The 10,039-nt window shown below is 42.6% G+C and overlaps 1 protein-coding gene across 1 annotated transcript; it reads right to left on the bottom strand.

Annotated features, from left to right (window-relative positions):
* Positions 1-5,838: 5,838 nt before the first annotated feature.
* LOC111872899 lies at positions 5,839-9,795 on the bottom strand. Its single transcript, XM_023867163.2, has 2 exons — positions 9,698-9,795; positions 5,839-7,130 (listed from the first exon to the last, which is right to left on the bottom strand). Exons 1-2 carry the CDS (start codon positions 9,725-9,727, stop codon positions 6,417-6,419), a joined length of 744 nt encoding a protein of 247 aa, XP_023722931.1. The 5' UTR covers positions 9,728-9,795; the 3' UTR covers positions 5,839-6,416.
* Positions 9,796-10,039: the final 244 nt, after the last annotated feature.

The following is a 10,039-nucleotide window of genomic DNA, read 5'->3' on the forward strand; positions in this document are numbered from 1 at the left end:
AGCTGAGCCCTTCTGGAGGAGCCGCCAATTCTTCAGCTACTCAAGAATTTCCCAGCATTTTGTGGAACCCTCAAGGTTCAGTACCGTGTTCACAGGAACCCTCCACTAGTCCCTGTCTTGAGTCAGATCAATCCTATCTCTCTAAGATCCATTTTAATATTGTCCACCCACCTACGCCTTTGTCTTCCTAGTGGTATCTTTCCTGCTGGCTTTCCCATTAATGTCCTATATGCATTACTCGTCTCCCCCATTCATGCTACATGCCCTGCCCACCTCATCCTCCTTGACTTGATCATTCTAATTATACTTTGAGAAGAGTACAAGTTATGAAGCTCCTCATTATGCAGTTTTCTCCAACCTCCTGTCACTTCATCTCTCTTCGGTCCAAATATTCTCCTCAACACCCTGTTCTCAAACACCCTCAGTCTATGTTCCTCCTTTAATGTCAGAGACCAAGTTTCACACCCATACAGAACGAATAATAGTATACAGCAATATTTTTGTAATGCCAGTATTGACACAAAGAAGAAAAACAAATTTAAGAATAAACAGTTCTTTTTATGCTTTCGTTGCACCATGTACATAAAAGGAGAGCATGTATGAAAGGTGATGTCTCTCTGTCTCCATGTTTCAGCTCGAGATTGGTTTTACGGATTTTCATTAAGTATGGTATAAATTTATGTCATTAGAGTGACCACAGTTCGCTCTTTTCGGTTCCCCAATTTGTAATAACAACATGGCAGGTGCACGAACTTGTAATTTTTGAGCGATAGTAGCGCCATTTAAAAAGTACAGTGATCATAGTAACCAGTAATTCAGGCGGCCCCATAGCTCAAGCGATTGGTCGCTGGTTTCAAACCGCGGCGGCCCGGGTTCGATCCAGGTCTGGTCAAGTGGGATTTGTGGTGGACAAAGTGACGCTGGGGAAAGTTTTCTACGAGTACTTCGGTTTCCTCTGCCAATCTTCATTCCATCAATTGCTCCACAATCACCCCCACTCATCATCTGGGGCTGAAACAATAGGCCAGAAATGGCCTCAGTACAAGGGACTTATCTTCACCCCACTAGCAATGAAAAAAAAACAGTAATGCAACAATAGTGATTATGGTTGCCACAGTAACGAGAGTAATGAAAGTTGTATTACTGTTGTTAAAGTGTTCATCACAATTAGAATAAACGAAACTATAATTTTGCCTGTGGTTCTGTATGGGTGTGAAACTTAGTCTCTGACATTAAGGGAGGAACATAGACAGAGGGTGTTTGAGAACAGGGTGTTGAGGAAAATATTTGGACCGAAGAGAGATGAAGTGACAGGAGGTTGGAGAAAACTGCATAATGAGGAGCTTCATAACTTGTACTCTTCTCAAAGTATAATTAGAATGATCAAGTCAAGGAGGATGAGGTGGGCAGGGCATGTAGCATGAATGGGGGAGACGAGGAATGCGAATAGGATATTGGTGCGAAAGCCAGAGGGAAGCCACTGGGAAGACCAAGGCGTAAGTGGGTGGACAATATTAAAATGGATCTTAGAGAGATAGGAAGGGATGGTATGGATTGGGTAGATGTGGCTCAGGATAGGGACCAGTGGAGGGCTCTTGTGAACACGGTAATGAACCTTCGGGTTCCATAAAATCCTGGGAAATTCTTGAGTAGCTGCAGAATTGGCGGCTTCTCCAGAAGGGCTCAGCTCCATTAGTAAGTAAGTAAGTAAGTAAGTAAGTAAGTAAGTAAGTAAGTAACGTGTTCATCAGAGCTATTTGGAACAACTAGCATTCAGAATGCTGAGGATAATATTTGGACTGAAGAGAGATGAAGTGACAGGAGGTAGGAGAAAACTGCATAATGAGGAGCTTCATAACTTATACTCTTCTCCAAGTATAATTAGAATGATCAAGTAAAGGAGTATGAGATGAGCAGAGCATGTAGCACAGAGGGGAGAGAAGAGTAATACATATAGGATGTTGGTAGAAAAGCCAGAAAGAAGGAGACCACTAGGAAGACCAAGACGTAGGTGGGTAGATATTATTGAAATGAGGAATGCTATTTTCTGGGATTTGGCACCGTGTAGATCTTGTGTGATCCGACGTTTCGGAGGAACGTATCTCCTCCATCTTCAGGGTAGAACAATCGATTAGCGAGGAACCAGCGTGAGCAGTTGGCTACAGCCACCGGTTTATAGGAACATTTAATCGACATTTACACTTAGAACAATTCATATTCATTATTAAATGCTATTTTATAAGAATATGCGGTTACTCCCACGGTAACTTTTGTCCGTAGTAAGCCACAAGATATTTTATTCCTTGTGAAAATTGACTGAGCGGGTTCTTGGAGTACAAAGCGTGCTCTCCTTTGCAAGAGCTGATTCTGCGGCATTTGAAACGTGGTGTCTTCAAGACCTGGAACTCATCAAGAGAGCAACATCATAGCCTTTATAAACACCTATCAAGTCTGCCATGATAATTTAAACTTTAGTTAGCTATCTCGCTAATGGGCTTTTAAGGTCGAACATTAAAGTATAATAAAAGCTGTAATATGCTTAACAGATCCTTAAACTGCGGATCTATACGTCTTACAAAGAAACTCTCTTCGAGACCGTATATTTATACGACCAATGTGTCATGTCTCGTGGTGTGACGAAATGCTTTCTACTTGTATATAATATTTTAATTGCGTATTCGTGAACCACATCATGAAGTAAACCTGTACTGATTTACTTGCACGGGATATCTTTGTAGCCTTGTTTTGTATAAAAATTGCAGGGGTTGTAAAGTGACTAAGTAAAAAGAAAAGGTAAAGCTATCCCTGTAACAGTCCGTGAAGGCCCATAGGTTTTGTGAGACGTCGAGGTTCCCAGGAAGATTCGTGGTAAACATTTCTGTTAGAGGCTGAGTCGACCCCAGGGCCATAGTATGGATGTAAGGATTAGGTAAATTGCAAAAAATTCCACATCGTTACTCGAACCCGCGACCTTCCGGCTTGTAGCATAGTTCCTCAACCAACTGCGCTACCGCGTGCCCAGAGTGACTGAAGTATAATTGTTAAAATATTCCTGAAGGCTATATCAGCCTTTGAAAAATAACTCGATGCGAAAGAGTTAAATTACAGGCCCTATCCTGTGTCTACACAGCTTGTGTATTGTGTCATATCATGTAATTGACTAATATTCATTTGAATAAGATGCTAGGTATGGTTCATATGTATAATTATTCAGTTTTCCAATAATATTATGAGATTTACTCCCTGTAGATAGGTGGATGCCGGTCACGGTAGCCGAGCGGTCTAAGGCGTGCACTGTCTTCGCTCGCTTAGAAGCCTGGCTCGTGGGTTCGAATCCTACTCAGGGCATGGATGTTTGTGTGCGTTTTTCTGTGTTTGTCTACAGGTAGAGGCCTTGCGACCAGCTGATCACTCGACCAAGTAGTCCTACCGTATGTGTAAGATCTAGTAAACCGAAGTGAAACGGAGAGTTTCATGGAGGTAGGCCTAGGCCCAAATTGGGGCTGTAGCGCCACAGGAAAAAGATGGGTGGATAATAATAAAATGGTTCTTAGAGAGAGAGAGAGAGGATGAGATGGTGTAGATTGGATTGATCTGGCTCGGGTATGGACCAGTTGAGGGCTCTTGTGAACATGGTAATAAACCTTCGGATTTTTTAAAATGCTGGGAAATTCTTGTAGCTGCAGAATTGGCGGCTCGTCAAGAAGGGCTTCAATTGTAAGTTTTGAGGTTTTCACGGCGATGACTATGAAGAAAGTCGTCTTCTGGGTTTAGGCGCCGTGTAATCTTAGTTTTGGCCAAAACAAAGATTACACGGCGCCTAAACCCAGAAGACGACTTTCTTCAAGGGCTTCAATTGTTTAAATTTGATTTGGTTCATTCTGATCCGTCACTCTAGCAATATTTTAAAAGGTTATCAACTCCATTCAGTGTGACTGATGAATTGGTTCTAAATTTTAAGAAAATCATGTTAAACCACGCTTGTAAACAAACTAATTATAATAATCTTCAAATATTTTAATATATTGTCGCGTGTTGGGTAGGTGACGCGGCAAATAACTTCACGCCGCTCTGGATCTAGCGAATTTATTGCATATTCTCTTTTACATTTACACAATTTACAGTCTCACAACTCCTGCCATCTGCAGTATCACAATTACTTCTCCTGCTTCCATTCACTCCGGCTAATGCTAGACTGCAACTGACTGGTTACTCTCTCTCAAAGTCAAAGTCAAAGTCACATTGTGCCTGACGGTCAGTCAGTCATAGAGTCTTGGTGTCGAGCCCCATTTGGGGCTCATGATGAGACATTAATTATTACCGTTTGACAGTTACGGTCTTGCTTCTGTGGGGCGCCCTCTCTGACGAGAGGACGGGTCTGTCTTCTGTATATGCTGCTGGCCCTTCTCAGTGCAGTCTTTCTTGGGTCGAAGTCCCTTGGGACTTGGGACCATATTTTACTGTCTCTGATTTGAGACTTCCCTTTTCGTTGCCTCCTACGATTCGCAGGGTCACCGTGAAGGTATTCGTGGTAACTCGTTCCACCTCCCGTTGCCCAGCAACGGTTAGACATGTCACAATATTCATTCAAATCGCTGTAGTTTTAAAGGATCACATTATGTATTCATGACATTGTGATGATATTTTATGTATGTATTGATATTGACCAATCATATTGTAATAATAGTTTCTGCCTGTATTGATATTTCCTTCTGAAGATGGTCCCTCAGACAGAAACATGACAAGAATGAAAGATTAAAAACAAAATTATCAGCCACAATGGACGGAGTTGATAACCTTTTATAACGAATTTTTCTACTTTCATCTGTTTTCCAGACGATGCCACATCCATAAAATATGATTTAAAATAGTCGCCGTGAAGGTTGTGCTTGAAGTCATTTTAACTTAATAACAAAAGATATCAAAGGAGTCGGGATAGCTCAGTCGGTTCCCAACAGGGGCGTGAAATGTTGCTCTTCTACACAGCATCTAGACCGGCTGTCGGGCTCATCCACCCTCCTATACGCGTACAGTGGGTACAGGAGTTTTTTAAGCGGAGGTAAAGCGACGGGGGCGTGAAGCTGAAAACTCACCTGCATCTAGTGCTGAGGTCAAGAATGATGGAGCTATACCTCCAACCACACATTCGTCTTCATGGTGTGGTGCTTAACAGATTAAGCACAGGCACAAATTTACCTTTACCAAAGAAGACTAATCAGATTAATACATTCGTATTTTTTTCTTGCTCAGTTTTAACCAAAGTAAAATAAAGGCCTTTTGTGTGAAAAACGAACATAGGTCTTCTTGATAAAGGATAGTTTTCCTAGCTACTGAACCAATAGGAGTCGTACATGTGAACATTATACCAATATTTCGCAATATGAAGGCATTTCAAATAATTATTTAATCACCGAAGTAGAGGAATGGACATTGGTTTTAAAAAATCGCAGTTAGCCTTGTTGTCAACGTTATAGAATGGCTCTGTATTTGAAACAATTCACATTCTGATAAGCCCCCATCTCACATTTCTTGTATATGGGGTCCACCCAAGCCTCCTATCCAATCTATATTGGGGGTATTTTCTCCTGGGGTAAAGCCTAGAGCGCCGTGAAACTGACCACTCACCTCCATCTACTGCCGAGGTCAAGAATGGTGGAGCTATACCTCCAATCCCTCAAATGTCTTTATGGCATAGTGCTTAACTAATGAAGCAGAGGAAGAACCATTTAACTTACAACTACATCTGACACGTTTCAGTGTTCAAAAGAATAATAGACTTTGGTGTACTCTTTGCATGACAACTCGATATTTATTAAATTAAACAGATTTATTACATAATTTACGTGGAACAAATTGTCGTCTGTACGCGGGTCCGGAACATCGTTGTCCTCATCGTCATCTGATAATAAATATTTGTAGGACGCAAATCCCCAGGGCGCCCTGTTGAGGTTGTGACATTGGAAGCGGGCTCAAGGCATTGTCCCTGTCTTCTTCTTTGCCATTTAGCCCTCCGTTCGCACTTTCTGTGCATATACAAGATGTGTTTTTCGTTATCGACAAATCCAAACGTTCGTTATAGGCGTTACTTCCACTTAAATCTGTTGAAAGCAGTCCCACCTACAGCATCTGTGTAATTCGTTTGTAGATGTCGTATTTTTTACAGTAAATTTACTGCCAGGCGTCGTTTCTATTTTTTCCCGCAATTCATCTGACTTTGACTCATGGCCCTGGAACTTGTTGCCATCTCTTGCACTTCGAAATTTATCTTTATCCTCTCTATTTTTATAAACAAGTTTCTGAGACAAACAATCAGACACTCTCGGCCTCTCCTTTGGGATATTGCAAATGGAAGTACTGTCGACTGGAGAATTATCTTCCTCCCAGATTTCGGCATATGTTTTAATTATGAGTATGTCCTACTCGTACTGCTCCGTTAAAGTGTCATCATTGTTTGAATCACCTTTTCCAGTAAGTACCAGTGTAACTGAATCGCCAGAAACAATTCTGTTTTCTTTAAAACTACAATCTGATTTAAAACGTCTCTCCCTTCTCTGAAACATGACTTCTGAAGTGTTGCTCTCATGTTTCGCGTCATATCCATTCTTAAAATTCTTCGCGCTTACAGCAACACCAGATTTGGGGTTACGGTTGGTTGTCTTGGATAGGATCAGAGCTCGAAGACTAGTGACTGCGACTCTGGCCCAACCGGAAGCAGCAGCCTTAAGCTCTGGTTTCCGAGGTTTACTCTTGTGGACACAGTTGGCTGCTTCATCGGGCTGAGAACACTTCTGCGTGCGAATCTGCAAGATTTTAAAACGCAAGTCCTGCTGGTTTTTGTTCTTCTTAGAGCAAGTTGATGCAGTCGCCCATTTTCTGTGTAGCTGTGCTTTTCCCATGTCACATTTTTTGGGCGGTACAGAGGAGTTTTTGAGGTGAGAGAAGCATCGTTGTTTGTGACCGCCACGAGGCTGGTTCTCCCAACGACACGGAATCTTCTTACGGTATGTTTCCAGTAACCGATGTCGGACATCGAAATGTTGGTTCACACCTTCTCCTGGCTTCCAGAAGGAGTTCTTGTGACGGCCATAACTTTTCTTGGGTGTGTCCATGCTCCTATTTACAGGCACCACCTAAAAAAATAAATAAATATGTAGGATAAGAAATTGTGAATTAGTAATTAAATATTGCTATTCAGGGAACAAAAATTCAAATTACAACTTTCGTGACTTTGGTACATTATTAAAAATACATTTTTTATAAATTCGCTTAGTGGAGGGTGGTGTCCACCTGGGTCCACTCGGCACGGCGGCTACTGATTGGCCTATTGTAGCCTGCCCCTCGTGTTTATTACGATGGAGAGTTTGGTGGAATGAATTTTGGCAGGGGAAACAGAAGTACTCGCAGAAAACCCACCCCACTGCCACTTTGTCCACCACAAATCCCACTTGACCAGACCCGAGATCGAACTCGGGCCTCCGCGGTGGAAAGCCAGCCACTAAATGCTTGAGCTATGGCGCGGTCTCTCTGGTACAATAACATAATTATTAACCTTTCGGACATTATGCATTGGACGATGAATTTACAGCAACGAATTGGAGAGTGGACTCTGCCTACATCCTGAGATAATTATTTTTTAATTTAAAGCAGGGTTAAGGAGACTGGACTCTTCCTCCGCCTTCCTCCCGCAGATTTAATTTGGTTTATATTCCATGCCTTGTGTTTGTTCTGGTAGCCAGAAATAGGGACTAAATTTAGGACTGTCTATGTAGGCTTCTTGCCTGAGCACGGTGACAGATCCCATTCTCCGAAACGTTGTTTTAAATAAAAAACACTGCAATGGATAGTGTCCATAAATATAATTTCCATATGTCCATAAAGTTCATAAATATAATTAAATAAATCGAATGTGACGGCATAAGTATTATCTCACTTCCGACACCAAATATGTCACGTGTAGGGTGGTACGCGTGACGAAATGACGGGTTCTATTTCGGATGTTTGGATTTGTTAACAATTTGGTTGCACACTATCTCTTAATTACTCTTAAATACAGCGCTCTCGCTGATATACACACATTCCACTTCACCATTGCACACGCACTATAATTCTCTGTCTTGCCCTAGTCGTCTCCTAGCAACGGATCTCCACACAAGAACTCTCACTTCAAATCACTACTAATATTACACATACAATCTTCCAATCACACTTTACATCCTCACTGACCGACCTGTTGTATCCTTCTATAGTTCTGGTTCTAATTATCTTACTTCTGCCACTAGTTCCGCCACGGCTACCTTTCGTCAGGTCTGGCCTTCGTCAGGGGGGCGCGTTGTAGCGTAGTGGTTAAGACACTATGCTACAAGTCGGAAGGTCGCGGGTTCAAATACCGATGGGGTCATTGGATTTTTTTTCAGTTGACCTAATCCTTCTGGCCGCACTATGGCCCTGAGGTTCACTCAGCCTCTAACCAGGAATTAAGTAAATAATTTTCCTGGGCATTAAAGCGCGGCCGGCGCGTAAGGCTGACAAACTTCCCGCCATCTTTGAGCCGATTTTCTAGACAATGTGGGACCCTCAACGTCTCACAACCCTATGGGCCTTCACGGCCTGTTACAGGGATAGCTTTACTTATTTTTTCACTTCGTCATGTAGCTTCGAATCTGACAGCGTGGAAATGTCGCGAGTAACAGTACTGTTACGTAATCTAAGCGGTAAAGACGTCATCGCGGAGCATCCACGTATGAAACACGTCAACACGACACGTAACATACACTCCAATGGTGCAGTAAGACGTCATTGCGCATGCGCAGAAGTCTTTTTTTCCAAGGCAGGTGTTAGAAGCGGGTTACATAACCTCGTTCCTCTGTTGTATAACTTAGCAACTGAATGTTTATCAATTGTTTGTCTTCGTGGTAACTCCTTCAACATCTCGTTGCACAACAACGCGTTGACCTGTTACCTTACTTTCACCTTAGATTTACATGGTTAATTTTGTGCACGTAAACTTTTGTTTCCCTGGTGGAATGCATCCATCCATCCATCCATTCATCCATCCATCCATGACTCTGCAGTCTTTTTTGTTGGACCTTGGCCCCTTCTTCAGTTTCTTAATCCTATACACAGTCGGTAGGACTCCTTGGACGGGGGATCAGCCCGTCACAAGGCCGCTACCTACATACAGAACAACACAAACACGTAATAAACGCAAACAGATATCCATGCCTTGAACGGGATTCGAACCCACATTTGCAGCGTTCGAGCGAACAAAGATAGTTCATGCTCCAAGCGGCGCGGCCATTGTGATCGGCTTCACGGTGGAGGACTGGACTCCTATTGCTCTTACTTACCAATAATTATAATAAGCTTGTTCTTGGCAGTCTTCTTCAATTATTTACAGAGCTTTACAAGTCTGGAGTCACTATAGCAACGGCCTATTGTTAGAATGGTCCGATTCCTGGCAAGGGCAAAAGTTTTTTCCTCCGTCCCACAGCTCCCAGACTGGCTCTGGGATCCACTCAGCCTCGTAACCAATAGTTACTGCAGGCTCATTCTGTTGGGTTAAAGATGACCAAGCATCTCTGTCTAGTGTCGTGTTCAAAATGGTGGAGATACATCTCCATTCCCTCATACTTCTTCATGGCGTGGTGCTTAATTAATTAATTAATAATTTAATTAATCAATCACAGGAGAAACTTACCTCTCTTTTTTGCTTTCCAACTCTCTCCATTCAGCTACGCTTGGAATTGCTGGTTACTTATTTATCCTCCACTCTCCACCACGTTTAAACGGTCGACTGTTCTGATGTGACAGCACTGGAGCACGCAGGTGGACCTCGCTGCTTTTATAAGTATAACCTGCGGGAGGTGGGGGACAAGAGGGGAAACTTGTGACATAACAGTAGACACGTTGTCATCGCGTAATCGTATCGTGTATTGCCCGACTGATTACGAAATCGCAAGATTCATGTCACAATACTGTGGTGTAGAATCCGGCTGCTAAGCAGTAACTCCATAAACAGCATCCGTTGCTAGGTTACGCT

Source organism: Cryptotermes secundus, unplaced genomic scaffold (genome assembly GCF_002891405.2).
Source record: "Cryptotermes secundus unplaced genomic scaffold, Csec_1.0 scaffold371, whole genome shotgun sequence".
In the NCBI taxonomy this organism is placed as follows: Eukaryota; Metazoa; Arthropoda; class Insecta; order Blattodea; family Kalotermitidae; genus Cryptotermes; species Cryptotermes secundus.